Here is a 22,297-nt window from a genome sequence, read left to right on the forward strand (position 1 = left end):
CAGGCCCATGATGCCATTGCATTACTGGTAGGGCAGGTTGATGATGGTGATGATGGTTTGGGCAATACACACATGTATTGATATATACCTGTATTGTTTTCTGATTATAAAACTTTATGAATGTTTTCCATTTGGTGAAAAGATAGGTGGATGTTCTGATAAGCATATATATGGGGATATATATATATATATATAATTTTTTTTGCTCAGGTTATGATATGGCTTGACCAACACTACAGATTTGGAATACCTGGGGGAAGTTGAGATTCTCTGAGGAAATTATGATGCTGATTAAGTAAAGTGAGAAGAGGAAAGCTTAAAAGAAGGGAGAAAGGAGAGCATTTTTACCTTCTGCTGCTGCCTTCAGATCTCTTCTCTGCTTTGCCTGCAGCTGGGCTTTTAGTAGCTACAATATAGCCATAAGTGATGTTGTGAGTGGAGAACCGAGTTTGAATTCTAGCTGAGCCGCCAACAAATTGCAAGTCAAAAATAAACTTGCAATCCCAGACCTTCCTTTTGTTCTCTCTATAAAATGAGTAGGTGGGCTCACTGACCTCTAATCTCATGTGCACTCTCACATTCCATGCTTCTGTGTATACCAATATTATCTGTAATTAAGCCTGGACTGTAACCTTGATTCTGGGAATCTTTTTATTAATAATCATTTCACGATGCTTACTATTTCCTTAAAAGGATTGTAACTTTTCTGGGTAAAAAAATCACACTTCAGATGCAATAAATTCTTGCGCTTCTGTTGCCTCTGAAGACTTTGTACTCTGAATCATCTTCCACTCTCTCATCTCAGCTACAATGAACATGCTCATTTCTCCTACATGAAAAACATAAAGTGACTTGAACTCTTCTTCATCCTAAATTTCACTACCAAATATTTTAAAAGGGAGCTCTCCATCTGCACAGGACTTTCTCAAACACTCTGTTTTTAGCACTTAGTGCAGTAACCAAAACATTCTAGAGACTCAGTGACTACTTTTTAAAGGAAGAGCTAAATCTTTCCAAAATTGGGGGTCTTAGGATTATTCCTGAGGCCATGCATTTTTGACCCTTGCAGTTTTTGGCACTAGTCACTGCCCTGTTCCTTCTTGAATGTCTCTTCTTTACTGTCCCTGACACCTCTCCGTCCTGGGTTCCCTCTACCCTCCTGACAATAACTCTGCCAAGATTGATCCTGATCTTTTCTTTCTCAGTCTTACTCCTGAAGTTGAAGGTGCTGCTTAAGATGTTGGTTTGTTCTTTCTTCCACAGAGATCTCTGGCATCGCCAACTTCTAGAGTTACCTATATAAGAAGACCCTCGAATCTGAATCCTTTCTTTTTTTTTTTTTTTTTTTGAGATGGAGTCTCGCTCTGTTGCCCAGGCTGGAGTGCAGTGGCACGATCTCCGCTCACTGCAAGTTCCGCCTCCTGGGTTCACACCGTTCTCCTGCCTCAGCCTCCCGAGTAGCTGGGACTACAGGCGCCTGCCACCACGCCCGGCTAATTTTTGTATTTTTAGTAGAGACGGGGTTTCACCATGTTAGCCAGGATGGTCTCGATCTCCTGACCTCGTGATCTGCCCGCCTCGGCCTCCCAAAGTGCTGGGATTACAGGCGTGAGCCACCGTGCCCAGCCCCCTCACCTTCTTTTCTTCTGCCTCTTCTCCCTTCTCCTTCTTCTTCCTTTTCTTGCTCTTCTTCTTCTTCCCTCCTCCTCTTCCTCCTCCTCCTCTTTTTCTCCTTCTCCTCCTCCTTTCTCGTCCTTTTCCTCTTCTCCTCCTCTCCTTTTTCTTCTCGTTTTTCTTCCTCCTCCTCTCTGTCTCCCTCATTCACCTGTAACCTCCTCAACTAGATTATAAAGTCTTTCAGGACAATATGCCTTATTTTTCTCTGGACTCTCCACAGGGCTTGGCAGTTTCCTAAATATAGTAGACATTTGGGAAATATTATTTGGTTAAACAATTTAACTGCATGAAGAAGTTACACTGCTATTCCGTTTTATGACGGGAGAGAAAGCAAAGACCCAAAGGACTGACATTGTGGAGAGATCAGTGACTGATACCTGAGAGAAATCCATATTCCACCCTCCCTCTCAGGGTGCTTCCCACATTATAGGCCCACTTAATGCTGCCTTCTTGACGTCCTTAAAAAGTTGTCACTGTTCTTTATTTCCATAGTTAGTGAATTAACAATTCCATCACATGGAACATAGTGACCGAGAGTACTGAACCTACAGACAAACTGCCTGGGGTTGAATCTCAGCTCCAAAGCTGACTAGTTAACAGTTACTTTTTTTCAAGCTACATAAATTCCCTGAGCTTTAGCTTACCCTTATGTAAAGGAGGGTAACAGTACTCTCATACTTACTAAGTTTCTTGTGAACATTACATCATCATCGTCATCATCCATAACATTTATTGATGCTTTCCATTATCTAGGCATTGTTCTTACACACACTAAATACATCCTCACGACAGCCCTATGATGCTACTACTATCTCCATTTTACATAAGGGGAAACTGAGTCACACAGCTTTTTTTTTTTTTTTTTAATATGTCAAATATCTAACTGCTGATTTATGGTCAAACCTGATTTCAGATCTTAGCAGGCCAAAACCAGAATGTATACACTTTAACTCAACTGATGCCCACAGATGAGATGATGTATGTAGAACGCTGTGCCAGTGCCTAGTGAATGTACATATTCAGGAAACATTAGCTGCTGTCACCATCATTATTATAATAACTGACTACAAAAAAGCTAGTCTTTTCCATGTGATGTAGAGGCTTTCTTGTAGTCAGACGAGATCAAGATGACCGCTGAGTCTACCATTCCTTGCTCTTGGTTTAAAATAAAGCATTTAGAGTTACTCATGGCTTTATTAGGCTTACAGTTAGGTGGTATGTATACATTTGATTTGATAGCATAAGGAATTATTTGTGATGTTAGGTTTCAAGTTCAAGTTGCTTATGTGATTGAATATTTACCTAGGATAATGGTGGCAGTAGAGGGTCCCATCTTTTGGCAAACATCTGTTTGGATGAGGTTGGATACTTAATAGTGACTGCGGTGAACTGCATTAGCTCTTTAGAAAAGCATGAAGTGTCTGTTAGCACCATACTGCCTCGATTCTGTGGGTAGTGCCTCTGAACAGTTTCCAGGACTTTCTAATTATAAGAATCAATAGAAATATGAATATTAATTGGTGGATCAAGGTGGCAGCATTAGTGATCACAAGCATCCTGAACATGGTTGTCACAGCATCATATGTAATTCCCTCTTCGCTTCACTACTTACACCAGTGCCCGTTTGTGGTCCATCTCCTGAGATCACCTGTCCCTAACCAGCTTGCTCTTGCTGCTTCTATTTCAGAACTCAGTTTCTGTAACACGTGGGAAAAGACTAGGTTTCTTGTAGTCAGACAAGATCAAGATGACTGCTGCGTCTAAAATTGCAGCCAGTCTGTTTCTTACCTTTAGTCACCCTTAGTGACTCGTGTGCACATTCCTCAGCATGGCTCTAGAAGTTTTAAAGACCTCCTCTTCCATTCTTGATCTCTGACCTACAACCATCAGTTGTGAGAACAAAGTCATAGGATTAAATCAGAGTTCCCGTCCTTTCTTGTGCCACCACTGCTTTGCTTCTGCTCAATGCTGTGTTTTTCCCTCCCTTCGTCATCTCTGGTTAACCCCCGACCAGCCATTCCAACCTAGGAGCTATATCTCTCCTAGCAGAGCTTCATTTTTATGTCCTGACCTCCAAATAATTGGAGAATTGACAGTTGTCTGATTGCATTACCTATAAACCTGTGTGGGGTGAACAGTGAAATCATGCTTGGGAAAAAATGTGATTTAAAAATATGGGAAATGACTGAAGATATTATTAAATACTTTTATTCTCATCTTAATTTCCAGTGAGTTCTTCATGCCTGGGCTGGTTGATACACACATCCATGCCTCTCAGTATTCCTTTGCTGGAAGTAACATAGACCTGCCACTCTTGGAGTGGCTGACCAAGTACACATTTCCTGCAGAACACAGATTCCAGAACACTGACTTTGCGGAAGAAGTATATACCAGAGTTGTCGTAAGTATCTTGTGTGTGAGTATAGTATTCTGTTTGGTCATCTATAGAAATATCAGTTTCCTAGGACAGATTTAAATTATAAAGCATAAGCACTTAAGCCTAAGATGGGCCATAGAGAATTTTTAAGTTTCTTTTTCACAGTCCAGTGAGTTTGTGACCACCTCACCTACACAGCTAGTCAGTGGCAAAGAGAGAATTTGAATTCAAGTTTCCAAAACCCCAATCTGGTGGGTTTACATTACTCTTTTACTTTCTGTGTTTTACTTTACCAAATCTGGGTTTAATGAATATGTGTATTTCCCTACTCCTGCTAATCCATAATGCTGTTCTGAGGACCATATGGATTCATTATGTGACCTTTGCAAAGTTATGTGACTCACTTTTCCCATCTGTAAAAAATAGAGATCACGATAGTACCTATTTCACAGGATTCTCATGATAATTAAGCAAGTTAATATCTGTGAAGTTCTTAGAATAGTGCCTGGCTCATGGTAGGAGCTCTGTTTGTTTGCTTTAAAAATACCCAAGGAAATTAAAAATTAAAAATTTAAATTACTGTTAGAAGGAATATCATGTTATTCTGGGAGCTTTGCAAGGAAGGAAAATAGGATGGTCCCATATTGCATGGCACGTGGTAATGTGACTTGAGCACTGACACCGCTAGAGGGAACTCTGGGGCTAGTACAGTCATTGAACAGTGGCAGTAGTGTGTGCCAGCCATATGTTGAAGGCTCTGAAAGCGTCCTTCCTTCTCCTCTTTCAGGAAAATCAGTTCCTTTCTTACTCCAATCCCATGCCCGGAACCAGAATCTACTCAGGAATCAGAAATAGTTTCTGCAGTAAAGGAGCTAAAGCGCAAATGCTGCCTTGTCTGACCATTACGTCCTGGTGTTCAGCTCACTTGGTCTGAACACTCATGGATTTTTGTGGGACCCATTGATTCCTCCTAAGGTGTTCACTACATGTGGTGGTGGCAGTATTATAAGCCTTCCACATCAACTGACCTAACCATCTTGCCAGTTTTTTGGTCTTGCATCATTCCAGTCTCAAAGAGTAAAAGCAAGTGCTTTTTTTTTTTTTTTTTTCTTTTTCTTGGAGACAGAGTCTCACTTTTCACCCAAGCTGGAGTGCAGTGACGTGATCTTGGCTCACTGCAACCTCTGCTGCCCAGGTTCAAGCAATTCTCCTGCCTCAGCCTCCCGAGTAGCTGAGATTACAGGCACCTGCCACCGCACCCGGCTAATTTTTCTATTTTTAGTAGAGACGGGGTTTCACCATATTGCTCAGGCTGGTCTTGAACTTCTGACCTCATGATCCACCCATCTCAGCCTCCCAAAGTGTCAGGATTACAGGCATGAGCCACTGCGCCCGGCCGAGCAAGTGCTAACATTTATACACTTGCCTCACGTAATTATAAATTCAGTGCAATTGTGGATCTTACATATTTAGCATGCACCACATGACACTAGAAAAGCTGAGAAGGACTAAAGCTATGTATAAAGTAGCTGGTGCATTGTGTTAATGAATGGTGTTAACCACACCAAATCTTTATTCTCAAAATTTATTTATACCTCACATTGTTCTAAAAAAGATGTGAGATAGCTGAAAATTGCGTAGTATACAACAAAAGAAAATGAGTCACGAAATCAAGGCAAAGAAAAAAAAGGGGGAAGGAAAAGTAAAATAAAACCAAGAAATCAATGTCTAATGTGGGGGTCCATGCATTTGTTAGTTTGTCATGAATTTGGCTTTAGATTTCTAGAACCTGACCCAAAGAGGGAAATCAGTTATGAAATTTACACTGCTTTTATGATTAAAAAACACATTTGTTAAGGTAAAGCCTATCTATGCTTCATACTGAAACTTAAGAAAATTAATCTCAATATTCCTTAGTGTGGATAGATACTATGCTGTCAAAATATATATTGTAAAGATTCTATACCATCAAAAAGTCCAGATAGATCATTCTTCTATGTTTAGAGAGATAGAATATCAAAGACTATATATTTTTCAGGCAGTACTCCATATAAATTATTTCTGACATCAGAGATTTGTTTAAGTATTTGATGTCAGGCCTGTAATCCTAGCACTTTGGGAGACCAAGGTGGGCGGATCACCTGAGGTCAGGAGTTTGAGACTGGCCTGGCCAACATGGTGAAACCCCGTCTCTACTAAAAATACAAAAATTAGCTGGGTGTGGTGGCATGTGCCTGTAATCTCAGCTACTCAGGAGGCTGAGGCACGAGAATCGCTTGAACCCGGAGGAGGTTGTAGTGGGCCAAGATCAGGCCATTACACTCTAGCCTGGGTGACAGAGTGAGACTCTTGTCTCAAAAAAGAAAAAAAAAAATTGCAGAGCACATATCTTATGTTCTTTCTTATGTGTCTGATAATGAATGAGTGTGGGCCCACAAACTTTCTAGTGTTTTCAGTTCATTCCAGTTGTTGAAAGAAAAACTTCACACAAATTAAATTTAACAGAGTAAATTGAGCAAAGAACGATTCCAGAATCAGGCAGCTCTCAGAACCAGGAAAGGTTCAGAGGACTCTGCCCAGCAAGGTGGGCAGGCAGCATTTAAGACAGAAAATGGAAGTGAGGTACAGCAAAAGCTTGATTGTTACAGCTCTAGGTTTGCCTTATTCAAACTTGTTCTGATCACTTGGCACCTGTGACTGGCTAGAGCTCAGCTGCTGCGATTGGCTGAGACTCAGCTATTTGTTACAAAAGCATATTACTAATCAGGCTTTCAGTGAGTTGATATACTAAGTTAGGTTGCAGTTCCATATAAACTCAAAGTTGAGAAGCATGCTCAGGCCAAATTTAGCTTGCTTTAACACAGTCCAATTTGAAGCTTCAATTTCTCATTCACTAAAATCTTCTCCCATATAAGTCCTATACCTCCGGGTTTAGGCCTGACACTGAGGAAGGGGCTTACTATCAGTGTTTGTGTAGTGCTTCTAAATAGCCCCAGCTTTCCGTTTTGATTTCATCTTTAAGTCAAGATTGTAGAAAGGTGCTTAAAATTTTGAAAATTTAGAAAAATTTAGATTACATATCCGTTTTAATTTTGAGTTTTATTTTAGTTTGGTTAGTAAATGTAATGTGTCATTTTTCTTGGGGATAGCTGAGATTTATGACCTAATAAAAGGTTAATTTTTATGATTATTCTGCGATTTTTTAAAAGAAGACTGCATTTTCTCTGTTGATTTGACATTTTTTTCTATCTCTATGAGACGAAGTTGTTAAAAGTCTTGAACAATTCTCTTCTTTTGCTCCGTATTCTCCCATATGGTAAGACAAGAGCATTTTCATTCTGTTCCCTTCTTCATCCCTACCCTTTTTGCTATGTCCTATGTTATATCATCTCAGATTTTAGTTCCATTTTTTTTGCCATGTATACTGTATTTAAGATAATATTTAACTTTTAAGTTTAATTAAAAAAATTATCTCAATTTAATTCCAGTTTTTTATTTTAACATCTGCACTTAATTTAACAATGAGGGCCGGTCATGGTGGCTCATGCCTGTAATCCCAGCACTTTGAGAGGCCTAGGCGGACGGATCACCTGAGGTCAGGAGTTCAAGACAAGCCTGGCCAACATGGTGAGACCCCGCCTCTACTAAAAATACAAAAATTAGCCAAGCATGGTGGCAGGTGCCTGTAATCCCAGCTACTCAGGAGGCTGAGGCGAGAGAATCTCTTGAACCCAGGAGGTGGAGGTTGCAGTGAGCCAAGGTGCGCCATTGCACTCTAGCCTGGGTGACAGAGCGAGACTCCATCTCAGTAATAATAGTTATTATAATTATAATTTAACAATGAGCTTTGCTTTTTATTTTGCTACTTGGATCCCTGTCTTCATTCATTTTTGTTGGAATATATCCTCTGACAATTCTTTCCAATCAGGTGAGTGATAAACATTCTAAAACCTAGAATTATCAAAAATGGCTCTACTTTTTTTTTTTGACTCTTGAACAATGCCTTAGCTGTAGAGAGAATTCTATTTGAAATTATTTATCTATCAGCATCCAATGTGCTGACATCAATCTGATTCTCATTTCTTTCTAGTTAATTTTCTGGCCTTTGAGATTTTTTTCTTCATTCCTGATATTCTGAAATTATAATTGTTGATCATCCCAATTCATTCTCAGTTTAATTCTTCAATTCATTCTCTTTAATACATAGTTCTTTCAATAAGAGAACTTTTGTCTTCCTTCTGTTTCTAGGAATTCTGTTATTTCTCTTTCTTTTTCTCTCTCTTTCTGAGTATATTCCTCTCTTCAATCTATTCTTCCTTTTGATAATTACTATTAGAAAAATATTGAAACTTCTGTTCTGTTTTCATGTCTCTAAACTTTTCTTTCATACTACATTCTTAGGAAATGGTATGGGCCAGTTTTGTAAATCATTAACTCACTCTTACTATTTATAGTAACCTGTTCCTCTTTCAAGGATACAACATCCTGTCCTATTCATCAAAGGATGCTATTTTTCATTCATTTTATGTCTCTTGTTGTTTTAGTAATTCTGCTTACTCAGGTGTTCGTTCAGTAAATATTTACTGAGCACATCCTAGAACCCATACACTTTTCTAGTTGCTGGAGATTAAATTTGATACCTTTGTCATGGTATTGGCTTTCCACCTGGATTGTGATGGAGAGCTCATCCTTGTCTGTAATTGACAGGTTCTAAACATCCTCTGCTGGTGGCCAGATCTTTTTGTTTTACATGAAAATTATCTTAATATTTGGAAGAATTGACAGGTTTCCAAATTCTTTTGACTTTTGGGACTAACCAATGTTTCTGAGTTCTCATTTGCTTTTTTGAAACAATTGACTGGGCCAGGTGCGGTGGCTCATGCCTGTAATCCCAACAACAACTTTGGGAGTCTGAGGGCAAGAGGATCACCTGGGGCCATGAGTTCAAGACCAGCCTGGGCAACATAGCAAGGGCTTGTCTTAAAAAAAAAAAAAATAGCTAGGCATGGTGGCATGCATCTGTAGTCCCAGCTACTTGGGAGGCTGAGGTGGAAGGCTCTCTTGACCCCTAGAATTCAAGGTTACAGTGAGCTGTGATGTGTGATGGCACCTCTGCACTCCAGAGCAAGACCCTGTCTCAAACAACAAAACCCAAAATAACAACAACAAAAAATGGAACACACTGGATCTAATTACAGGCTACTGTCTAAGGTACGGCATGTTCGTTTCTATTATCCTAACTCCAGACTATTTCAATCCTGCAGACACGTGAGCTTCTGATGTCTGTACTAGTCACGAAAACCCTCTTTTTTCACAAAGGAAGAAACATGGAATGTAAGCAACTTTCTCAAGGTCACATAGCTAATAACAGGCAAAACGTAAGCAAGAGCCACTGTCTGGAGGGTTTTCCTCTGCACTTTAAAAGCTTCTGCTAAAGACATGCCCCAAAGTATTCAATCCACTAGTCCTTTTTCCAAGTGCTCAGACAGGTCAGGCAATATCAGTTCCATTTTCTTTCTTGAAGATCTTCTCACCTCCTCCCATTCTCTTGTTTCTGGTCAGTATTCTCTGTAGCACTACTGTAATCTTGGCATTCTCTTTGCCTCTTTCCTGCGTTTAATGCCCACTCCCTGGATCCAGGAATTACTTTGGATTACTCTTGTGTTTTACTAAAAGACAGTTTCTAAAAGCTTCCTAAGAAAGAGTTCATGGAGAGTAAAATTTTCAAGTCCTTCGGTACTTAATCATATTTCTATGCTACCTTCACACTTGATTATAATTTACCAAGGTATAAAATTGTATGTTAAAATAACTCCTGTTGTGACAAACAACTTATATGTACTTGTGGGAAGACCTCCTTTTTAATTGCTAGAACATGAGCATTGCATTTTTTGCAAGTACTTAAGTGTCTGTGTATCACTGTGGCCCTTAGAAAATTTTCTAAAGTACTTAGAAAATAGAAAACTATATAATAGAGCGTTTTCTGTTTTCTAAGTACTTTGATTATTTACTTAGGATTTTTGGTTACAGAATGATATATATGAGTTGACTTTGAAGGCATTGTTCTTCTTCCAGCATTGTTAGTGAGAAATCCAATGTCGTTGTGAGTCCTGTCATTTGTCTGTGACCAGTTTTCTTTTTTTTTCATGGAGTTTTTAGCATCTTTTCTGTACTTACGAACTTAATATCTCATAATTATATGCCTTATTTTGGGTTCTCTTTTTATTCCCTGTGCTGACAATTCTATGAGGATTTTAATTTTGGAGATGAATATTATTTTTCATATTTTTGTCCCTTCCATTTATTTAAAAAAATTTAGATTTCTTATTCTAAATGTTGGATTGCCTAGATTGAGCCTAATTTTCTTATGTTCTCACCTTTGATTTTCATCTTTTCCTTTTCCTGAGCAATTCTCTTGTCATTTATCCTACAACCCTCCTACTGGCTTCCACATTTCATTTATAATATTTTTACTTTTGGAGAGCTCCTGCTTTCTGATTTTCATAGCATTCTGTTCTTGTTTTGTGGGTGCAATAGTGTCTTTTATTTCTTTGAGGATGTGAGTCATAGTTGTTTTTTTTAACTGAGCTTTCTTCTGACCGTATAGATTATGTTTCCTCTAAGATTTTTTCCAGATTCTTTCTCCCCCTCCTTATCTTTTTGATAATAGATTCCCTCCAATGCCTATCAAACCCTGGACATACATTCATACTGTGATGCTATAAGGTGCTGATTGGAATATCTGGGTGGAGGTATCACTTGTTGATGGTAACTTCATTATAGGATGAGCAGTGAAGGCAGTGAATTTGGGTCCCAAATGTCACTGTGAAGACATCTTTCTTTTAGAGCCATTCGTTTTCTCTAGAAAAGAATCGTTTAGTCCCCTGCCAGGAGTTGTGGGAGTAGTACACGTGGTATTCTGGGGAAAATGACTGAGTGCCCTTGAGGTCAGCCAGATTTTCACTTAAACCTCTGCTTTACCTTCTCTTTTGGGGCTTGTACCCTCTAAATACTATCCAGGTTCTATAAAGAGTAAATCTCTCTTACAAGGAAGAAGTTAAGGGTGGTTGGCTGATTTCAACAAGGTTCCTGCCAGGATTTAATCATACCCACATAGACTTCCAGCCAGTCCCCTGCTAAAACCCACACACTTCTCTCCTTTCCAAGTTGCTTCCAGGTTCTCGTCCATGTTTTTCGTCTTCCAAGAAGATATTGAAATGTTTTCTCTGCTCATGTCTCTCCTCTCATGTTCTTCTTGTGGGTTAATAACGTTTGTACTCCTTTACTGTCATGTTTGTTGTAATTTGCGAAGGAAAGGAGATAGATATATGGATTAACCTTCCAGGTTGAGCTAAAGTCTGGCTGAATATTTTTATTCTGTAATAGAAGAAAAACCTTATTTATGTACTCCCAGATGCAATAAAATTTGGATATCCTTAAATAATCCTAAGAAAGAAGGAATTCATTAGTATCACATTTTAATGAATTCTGAAGCACAGAACTGTGTGAATCAAGAAAAAATCAGAAGTATCAGCTTCTCCTCCAGCTAACTTTTGGAATATAAATACCTTTTGCCATTTACCTAACTGTACTCTACATCAAGATGGCATACCTTTAAATAAAAACATTTTAAAATTAAAAACTAAAATTCTGTGTTCCTCTGGATGTACCATGTGACTTTTCTGAGCACACGTGATTCACGGTTTTTGTGATTTATTTTTAGAGGAGAACACTAAAGAATGGAACAACCACAGCTTGTTACTTTGCAACAATTCACACTGACTCATCTCTGCTCCTTGCCGACATTACAGGTGAGCAAATGAAGCATGATTTATGGGCACATCAAGCAAAGACAGCCAGACCATCGTGGCAAACAACTTATATGTACTTGTGGGCAGACCTGCCTTTTAATTGCTAGAACATGAGCATTACATTTTTTGCAAGTAATTAAGTGTCTATGTGTCACTGTGGCCCTTAGAAAATTTTCTAAAGTACTTAGAAGATAGAAAACTGTATCATAGAGTGTTTTCTATTTTCTAAGTACTCTGATTATTTACTTACAATTTTTGGTTACAGAATGATATATATGAGTCTGAATTTTGTGTATTAATTTAGGGCTTTGTAGGGAAACTTTACTAATTCTAGTTGTGGTAATAGTTTCTTATATCAGCAGATACATGGTGGCTGTTGGCTAGAGTCAGGGCACTGTGCTAGATGCTGGAAACGCAATGAGATAAAAAATAGTCTCTGCCCTTGAGAAGCCAGACAGAATACCTACACCATTGATTACTAACCTTAGTAACAACTATGGTGCTGTTACTAGATGTCTAGCATTGTGCAAAGCACTCTGTAAGAATTAGTTCAGTGACAAACAGCCTTCTGAAGTGGTTACTGATGTCCTCATGTTACAGATGGTTAGACTGACGCTCAGAGAGGATAAGTAACATGCCCAGGGTTGCACAGCTAGTAAGAAGAGCTGATTCTGGATTCAGGTTGATGATTCCAAAACTTGTACCCAGCACAGTACCTGGCACATAGCAGGTGCTCAGTAAATACTGTTGGCTGATACACTGATGCCACTGTTATGCTTATGCAAAAGACCTGACCTAATGGGTGACTCTGAAAATAGATACTACAGTTTTCAGAGAAGGCAAAGAGAACCCAGAACTACGACATCTGGGAAGACTTTATGAAAGGGTCCTTTAAACTGGGCTTTGAAGTAAAGACAAGATGAGGAGAGGACAAACTGTCTTGTAGATAGGGGAAGGACCCAGGTATGGGAACAGGAGTGTCAATAGTGGATGCAAGGACTACAGTAGTTTAACTAGAGGAGTGGATTCATCGCCTGGGGGCAGTGGGAGAAGAGGGTAGGCAGATGGGAGGGTTCAGATTGTAGAAGAGCTCAAATATGCACCAAAGACTCAAAAAAGGTTCTGAGTCCAGGTGTGAGTGATGTGATGAAAGTGGTATTTTAAGGAAGATTAATCTAATGGCCAGTTATCTAAATGAATTACAGGGGAAGGAGAGAGGCAGAAAGGTTTTTGAAAATCTCTTATGACAGAGATGGAGACACTGTAAAAACAATTACCATTGTCCCATATAGCCTCAACTTTCTTGCTGAAATAGAATTCTTCCAGCACCTTTGATGAGGACTAGGTTCTAGTGTTGAGAGCTGCTGGTAAGACTGCGTAAAATTCCTCACAGATAATATTGGCATTGTTTCAGTTAAGAATAGTATGGCCAGGCACGGTGGTTAATGCCTGTAATCCTGGCAGTTTCGGAGGCCGAGGCGGGCAGATCACGAGGTCAGGAGATTGAGACCATCCTGGCTAACGTGGTAAAACCCCGTCTCTACTAAAAATACAAAAAATTAGCCAAGCGTGGTGGCAGGCGCCTGTAGTCCCAGCTACTCAGGAGGCTGAGGCAGGAGAATGACGTGAACCCGGGAGGCAGAGCTTTCAGTGAGCTGAGATTGTGCCACTGCACTCTAGCCTGGGTGACAGAGTGAGACGCCACCTTAAAAAAAAAAAAAAAAAAAAAAAAAAAAAAAAGAATAGTAGCGGTATGTTGCCTAGATAACCACATGCCTGACACCTTAGATATACTATTGCATGTATTCCTCACAACCCTACACATAGCAGAGAACACTGTACATATATAGGTTTAGACCTTAACCAAATAATATCCACCACCTGGAGTAATCAGAGGAATAAGGAATCAGTCCAAATCTTTCCAATTCCAGTGCTCATGTTCTTATCCCTCAACCATTCCGTGTTTTATCTAGAAGAGGACCATGATAGAGAGAGGGAGAGAGAGATTCAAGGGACGGTGGTAGAGTAGGAGACAGGAGGGAGATTGTAAGTTGGGGGAGAAGCTGAGTGTAGGTATGTCAATGACTAAGAGAGTCTTTCTTTAGGACCTGAGGCTGTTTGCTCCTTTACCATGTGATAAAATGAGAGCAAAGATAGTTGCATATTTAATGAAAATATAGACACACTGGATAAGCAAAGGGAAAAACTGAATAATAACTTAAAAACACCCGGCCAAGCACAGTGGCTCACGCCTGCAATCCCAGTACTTTGGGAGGCCCAGGCGGGCGGATCACAAGGTCAGGAGATCGAACCATCCTGGCCAACATGGTGAAACACTGTCTCTACTAAAAATACAAAAATTAGCTGGGCGTGGTGGTGCGTGCCTGTAATCCCAGCTACTCAGGAGGCTGAAGCAGGAGAATCGCTTGAACCAGGAGTTGGAGGTTGCAGTGAGCCCAGATCGCGCCACTGCACTCCAGCTGGTGACAGAGTGAGACTCCGTCTCAAAAACAAAACAAACAAACAAAAAAACCAAAAAACCCACCTGACAGCCGGAGAATGGGGATGGGGGAGGTAGTGGGTTAAAGTGATGAACAGAAAAACTTTTACTGTTTACCGAATATAGTAGGGAGTTTGTGGTGGTTATTGTTCTTAAGTGGTGTGATGGTGGATGATCTTTTACATTTTCATTTATGTTTTCCATAAATGATTTTAATTAAAAAATTATTGTTAAAAGCTTAGAAAAAGTACTGTTTCAGAAACAAACATGCCTTCATATTCTTTTTGTGTATACTTTACAGATAAATTTGGACAGCGGGCATTTGTGGGCAAAGTTTGCATGAATTTGAATGACACTTTTCCAGAATACAATGAGACCACTAAGGAATCGATCAAGGAAACCGAGAGGTAAAAAGCCCATTTGTCTTGATTTGTCTTACAGGTGAATTCCTGTGCTGCACTGATGGAGTTAGAGATGGAAAAAGGAAACAGGATACTGTTATCACCCAGTTGGGATGTGCACACAGTGACTCAGAATGTTCTGTTTAATGCAATGGGTCGGCTAGTCTACAGTGAATTTGATCAAACACTTGATAATCATTAATGATTTACAAAGAGCTTTCCTTCGTAGTGCCACACTTGATCCTCATAGAAATCTCCATGAAGCATCTGTCTTTTTATTTATTTATTTATTTAGTTATTTTTATTTTTATTTTTTTTTGAGATGGAGTCTCACTCTGTCACCCAGGCTGGAGTGCAATGGCGTGGTCTCAGCTCACTGCAACCTTCAGCCCACTGCAACCTCTGCTTCCCGGGTTCAAGCGATTCTTCCGCCTCAGCCTCCTGAGTAGCTGGGACTATAGGTGCATGCCACCACACTCAGTTAATTTTTGTATTTTTAGTAGAGACGGGGTTTCACTATGTTGGCTGGGCTGGTCTCGAACTCCTGACCTCGTGATCTGCCCGCCTCGGCCTCGCAAAGTGCTGAGATTACAGGCGTGAGTCACCACGCCTGGCCCACATCTGTCTTTTATGATAAGGAAGCTGAATCTGACATAGGCTAAGAGGCTTGCTCACAGTCATACAGCTTTTAAGTAGTGGACCCAGAATTCAAAACCAGGGTCTATGACTCTAAATTCAAAGTTCTTTTTTTTTTCTTTTCGAGACAGACTCTCACTCTGTCACCCAGGCTGGAGTGCAATGGCGCGATCTCAGCTCACTGAATCCTCCGCCTCCTGTGTTCAAGAGATTCTCCTGCTTCAGCCTCCCAAGTAGCTGGGATTACAGGTGCTCACCACCACGCCCAGCTAATTTTTGTATTTTTAGTAGAGACGTGGTTTCACCAGGTTGGCCCGGCTGTTCTCTAACTCCTGACCTCAGGTGATCCACCCGTCTTGGCCACCCAAAGCGCTGGGATTACAGGCATGAGCCACTGTGCCCAGCTCAAAGTTCTTTCTCTCATGATATAGATCACATCTCATATTCAATGTAAATAAAGAGAATAAAAGAGAGAGAAACAGAGGGTATGCAAGAATACTTGCTATGGCATGTGTTAATTTAAAAATGATGATGGAAGTGAAGAATTATTTATGAAATAAAATAGTATACAAGAAGTTAGGAAAAATGAGTTATATTTACAGGTTAATGAAAGACTTTCACTACAAAAGGATTTTTTTAAAAGATACCAAAGTAATAGGTGTTTCCATGGTCCAGAACTTAGAGAAGCACAAAAAGGTATAAAGAAGAATTTTTTTTTTTGTAATGAAACCACCAAAAGTTACCATAATTGCGTATCTTTTATTGTTTTCTCAAGGTGGTATATGCATCCTTCACTACTATTTCGTCCTACCTTGGGAACAGGAAAGTTGTTCTGGATGTATGCTGGAATGGCCATAACAGGCTAATGTAGGGATCTAGAATATCCCCTCTCCACAAAGGTGACCTGAAAGAACATCTCTGCAAGCTGAAATGCAGGCATACAGGAGGGAAGATGTGGTTTCTTTTTCTGCTTTGGTTCCACATCTGTGCTCATAGGGAAGAGGGCCTCACTCTGCTACCTGTAATAAAAGCTCTGAGGATGTTATGTGGTGACACAGGCTAGAGAGACCATGGGAGGGACCATGGCCCACTCTGCTGCTGCTGGACATTGAGCTGGATTCCCAAAGATTGTGGACAGCCTACTTTGGAAAGATTTCCACCTCAGAGAATAGGGTACCATACGCAGACAGACTCATAAAAGGTAAAGATGTGCAAGGAAAATGAAAACATGTTTCCACATAAAGACTTGCAGGTGAATGTTCATAGTGACATCATTTATAGAAGACAAATGCGGAGCAGGTTCACTGCACATAGGTATCAATCCCAGGGGAGGACTCTAAACACCTCACCAATACTGCACACCACTTGCATGAATCCGGTGAGACAGCACACTTAAACAACAAGTTAAGCAAAGCAAGTTTATTATGCACAGATAGGTAGCAAGGGACAATAGAAGCCTAGGTGAACTGATCCTCCACGGCTCAGGAAAAGTTGCCCAAGAGTCTCATATGTGCATGCCCCACATCACATCATAGCTGAAGGACCCTGTGAGCATGCTCTACCTGTGGTTTTATACCCAGATGAAACTGGTCTCACTGAGCTAAAACATTGCAGAACATCCTGTTCTAGGAGGAATGGGAACAGAGCCCAGGCTGTTCTGACCAGTTTCTCCATATCTCAGGGTGGTTGCATTTCCAGCACATTCTACAGTTATTCTGATAACTACAAGTAAGAAGAAGGGAAAAACTGGGTCACCAAGGCCATGTGAGAACTTGTCCTACACCAAATAGTGGAAACAACCAAAATGTTCATAACTGGTGAATGGATAAACAAAATGTGGTATACAATGGAATATTATTCAGCCATAAAAAGGAATGAAGCACTGATACATACTACAACATGGATGGTTTTTTAAAAACACTGTGCTAAGACAAAGAAACCAATATTTAATTGATATGAAATGATTTAATTGATATGAAATGTATAGAAAATACAAATTCATAGAGACAGAACACCAGCGATTGCCTGGGGCTGGAAGTAGGAATAACTATTTTTTTTTTTTTTTTTTGAGACAGAGTCTTGCTTTGTCGCCCAGGCTGGAGTGCAGTGGCACGATCTCGGCTCACTGCAAGCTCCACCTCACGGGTTCATGCCATTCTCCTGCCTCAGCCTCCCAAGTAGCTGGGACTACAGGCGCCCGTCACCACGCCCGGCTAATTTTTTGTATTTTTAGTAGAGACAGGGTTTCACTGTGTTAGCCAGGATGGTCTCGATCTCCTGACCTCGTGATCCACCCACCTCAGCCTCCCAAAGTGCTGGGATTACAGGTGTGAACCACCGCGCCCGGCCCAGGAATAACTATTAACTAAATGGGCCCAAGGAATCTAACTGAGGTGATGAGAATGTTCAAAAACTAGGTTATGATGGTAGTTGTAAAACCCAATAAATCTACTAAAAATCATGGATTTGTGCACTTATATCAGGTGAATTTTATGGTATGTAAATTATACTTCGATATAAATAGTTTTTAAAAATAGGAGTATGTGGGTAAGATTGTGTTCATGTACATTTGTGTTTTCTAGTTCACATCCACTTTAGGTAAGAGTTGAGTAGAAAGTGATTAGATTTTTTTAAAAGGAAGATTTTGTACAGAATAAATAGCTGCGAGCATATTTGCAGAGACTCCAGCTCTCTGTGATTTTCTCCTGTGGTACAGTAGTGCTTCTCTTGATGCTTCTAGCATTCTTCCCTCACTTTTCTCCCTTAATCACACATTGTTGAAGCCAAAACCAAAAAAGGCCTGAGAAGCTCAAGATGTATTAACACACTCCGTCGAATTAAAGTTGAAAGATGAATTAATGCACTGAGGCATTCTTCCCATTTGCCAAGGTCACTGTGTGGGTTTGTCCAACTTGAATGTCAATATTATTTTTGTGTAACAAATTATATTTAAAGCCTGCAGGAACTTGCTATAGGAGTCCTAGGGTAAATCCTCTTGTAAAATGAAGTAAATTATTTACCCTCTCCCTACCGTTTATTATAGACCAGGGCTTCTCCTATAGATTGGATTTGCTTTTAAGTACGTATGGCCTGCTCATTAAATTACTTTTGGTTGTGGGTCATACTATGGCTTGAGATTATGAATTTTCATTATGTTCTTTTTCATACAACATTCTACTGACCATATAAATACTTTTCTTATATTTTAAAATGGCTTTTCTATAGTACCTTAAGGATTTGACAAGAAATTGTATCGGTTTATTTATTTATTTATTTTTATTTTTTATTTTTTTTTTAGATGGAGTCTCCTTCTGTAGCCCAGGCTGGAGTGCAGTGGCACGGTCTCAGCTCACTGCAGCCTCCCACTCCTGGGTTCAAACGATTATCATGTCTCAGCCTCCCTAGTAGCTCGGATTACAGGCCCCTGCCACAATGCCCAACTAATTTTTATGTTTTTAGTAGAGATGGGGTTTTGCTACATTGGCCAGGCTGGTCTCGAACTCCTGACCTCAAGTAAGCCGCCTGCTTCAGCCTCCCAAAGTGCTGAGATTACAGGCGTGAGCCACTGCACCTGGCCAAAATGTAATTTTATTCTGTTCAACATCTAAGAGATAAAGAAGAAAATGCTTTAGATACAAATCTTTGCCAAGACCAAACATATTCTGATGCAAGTTTAAGAAGTTCAGCTTTTTTCTGTTCCCCAGACCCCTTTCCCCTTAAAAGTGTCCTCTGTAAAGGGAGCAGAGGGGCTGCTTACATGCTCACAGAGAGGAGGAAGTACCCGCCTTCCTTTAGCATCAGCCTATCCCAGCTTATCTGTTAATCCATTTTTGTGTTGATAGTAAAGCTTAATTCTCATTTTGTTCTGAAACAAAGGAATGCCAGAAGGCAGAAAACTACAGCTGCCTAGGGAGGGCAGAAAGGGCCATTTCATATTCTTTACAGTTGCTGCCATCCCTGCAGGCATAAACTGGTGGGATCACTACCATCCCATTCCCCATGCACCTCACAACCACCTCTCGCCTTTTCCTTCTGCTTTACTCCAAGGTTCATCCCCAAGAGAACTCTGCCCTTGTAAATAAATGGTGATATTGTGGGAACAAGTAGCTTCCACTTTAGGAGAATTCGAAGTAAAGAGCTTCATGGCTTCTAAAAGCCTCCAAGTGCATAGGACTTCATGACTCTAACATCCATAGAGCATAATATATTGCAACATTTCTCCAAACGGAGCTTGAGCTAGTAGAACAGCTTGAGTGCTGTGGGAATATTTGAGAACAGCCCGATCGATGCTAGATGATAACATTACGTTTCCCTGTGATTTTGCACTCCATCTCTGGCTGCAAGTAAAAAAGCAGAGTAATTACTACTTGTTAATCTTTAATTAGTGGTGGTGGAACACGTGCAGCATTAGAAATGTTTGCATGAAAATCAGGATATGTAAGAATCATGTTTTTACCTTTTTAAGATGTTCATTTGAAAATGCTCGGCCGGTCGCAGTGGCTCATGCCTGTAATCCCAGCACTTTGGGAAGGGGAGGCGGGCGGATCACGAGGTCAGGAGATCGAGACCCAGGATCCTGGCTAACACGGTGAAACCCCATCTCTACTAAAAATACAAAAAATTAGCTGGGCGTGGTGGCGGGTGCCTGTAGTCCCAACTACTCGGGAGGCTGAGGCAGGAGAATGGTGTGAACCCGGTAGGCGGAGCTTGCAGTGAGCCGAGATCGCTCCTCTTCACTCCAGCCTGGGCCACAGAGCCAGACTCTGGCTGAAGAAAAAAAAAAGAAAAAAAGAAAATGCTCAAGTTTTCTAACCCATTTGTTACTTTATTTCAGATTTGTGTCAGAAATGCTCCAAAGGAAAGTGAGTAACTTTGTTCAGAGCTCGCTTTTAGATTGCCTTTGCATTAGCTGTAGGATTCATAAAGTTGCTTGATAGTGATTAGTCTGTGTACAATTGGCTTATCTCATGCATGTAGAAGTATTTACCTAGAGCCTGATGTGTCACTGTGGACTGTCACTGTCAGCTCAGTGAAGTCAGATATTTTAAAAAAATTATCTTAAAATTTTTAATTGACAAATAAAAATTGAATCCACTCAAGGTGTACAATGTGATGATTTGATATATTTATACATTGTTTATTGATTATTAGAATCAAATTTGTTAACACATCTATTCCCACACACGCTGTACACTAGATCCTCAGAACTTGTTCATGTTATAACTGAAAGTTTGTACCCTTTGACCATCATCTCCCCACATAAGCCAGCAATCCCACTTTTGGGTGTATATCCAAAAGATGCAAAATAAGCATCTTGAAAAGATATCTGCACCTCTATATTCATTGCAGCATCATTCAGAATAGCCAAGATATGGAAACAACTTAAGTGTCTGTAGACAGGTAAATAAAGAAAATGCAGTGTATATGTCTATATACAAACACAATGGAATATTATTCAACCATAAAACGGAAGGAAATCCTGCCATTTGTGACAATGTGGATGAACCTACAGCCCATTACAATAAGTGAAATAAGCCAGCCCCAGAAAGACAATACTGCATGATCTCACTTATTTGTGAAATCTAAAAAAAGTCAAACTTATAGAAACAGAGGTCAGGCGTTTTTTGCTTTCTTGGGGGCAGCTCTGTACCTAGCCCTCTGTGTTTTGTTTTAAATACATTTTGAAATCATGAAATATTAATGATTTTAGTGGATTTGGTTAGACATCGTTCACATATGTACAAACATCAAAATTGCTTTATTCTTAAAATTGTGTGTACTTTTCTTGGTTCCCAAACCCCATGCCTACATGCAACAGAAAAACTAAATTTTGTCAGGCAGGTAAACTTCGTCTTAATTTCACTAAGCTTTTAGTTGATCCAATTTTTATTTGGACAATCTCAGTCACTGCCCAGGTTAGAGTTACCGTCTCAGGGTAGGTTTTTCTTCCTCAGTGATTTTCCTTACCCCCCTCTGGGATCTTCTGATTTCACAGGATTGGTTTCTGGCAAGCAGGGAGAGGGCTTGATGGGCGTGGGCTGAGTGGTGGCACCTGGAAGTTGGGGACTGTTTGGTGGCCACCTCAACATTGGCTCTGGCCACTTGTGCCCTTGGCCTGCTCTGTAACACAGGCAGTGTCTAGTCCTATGCCCCTGCCACTGGCTGTCTTGGTCCCTATGTGTGTGACACCTCACATGGCCTGCAGGCATGCAGCAGGCACCCCCCATTGTGGTCCCCTGGTGTTGGTGAGCCTGTGGAGACAATGCTGTTTCCTGCCTCCACCCCTAACAGGCTGGCATGTGGCTCCATCAAGCAATCTCTTTGATTGGCAAGCCTGACCCTTCCCTGATCATCTTTTGAGGCCTGATTAGAAACCATAAGAAATCTCAAAATTTCTTTCCATCTAACTTTGGGAGATTTAGATGAAACTTTGTAGATCCTTATCCTCACCACCCCTCTATGAGTCCTTCTCTCCTGCCTGGCCACTCACCTCAGGTGCCACCAGAGCCAATCCTACAACTGAATAGTTCTCAGGAAGGCTGTAACCAGCACACTTGCACAAGATGTATTCCCAAAATGGAATCGGCTATCACCTCACTTTTAGTCTCCCCAGCACTCTTTTAAAACTTCAGCCTCCACTTCCCTTCATAAAGTCTACCCAGTCTAGCCTTCATCGGAGCCTTAATGTGGCAGCAGAGGAGCGTCTGTCATTTGGGATAGGATCTTTTGTTGAACTTGGGTGCTGAAGAAGATACCCTCCTTTATTCTCCACTTTGAGCTGTTTTCATGAAACCCTGTACTTCCACCAACTGTTAGAATGGAGGACTGCTCCCCAAAATGAAGACACAAAATCATCTTGCTGTATGATATGCATTTTGGGGTACCCTTCACATTC

At 40.4% G+C, this 22,297-nt stretch overlaps 1 protein-coding gene across 3 annotated transcripts in view; it reads left to right on the forward strand.

Moving 5' to 3' along the window:
• Window positions 1–22,297, forward strand: part of GDA (guanine deaminase) — a 100,712-nt gene that overhangs the window by 47,746 nt on the left and 30,669 nt on the right. For all 3 annotated transcript variants that reach the window (XM_024251807.3, NM_001133904.1, XM_054519546.2), the window contains 4 exon segments: window positions 3,907–4,078; window positions 11,778–11,865; window positions 14,667–14,772; window positions 20,237–20,264. In XM_024251807.3, the coding sequence (XP_024107575.2) occupies window positions 3,907–4,078; window positions 11,778–11,865; window positions 14,667–14,772; window positions 20,237–20,264 (394 nt within the window).

Source organism: Pongo abelii, chromosome 13 (genome assembly GCF_028885655.2).
Source record: "Pongo abelii isolate AG06213 chromosome 13, NHGRI_mPonAbe1-v2.0_pri, whole genome shotgun sequence".
Taxonomy (NCBI): domain Eukaryota; kingdom Metazoa; phylum Chordata; class Mammalia; order Primates; family Hominidae; genus Pongo; species Pongo abelii.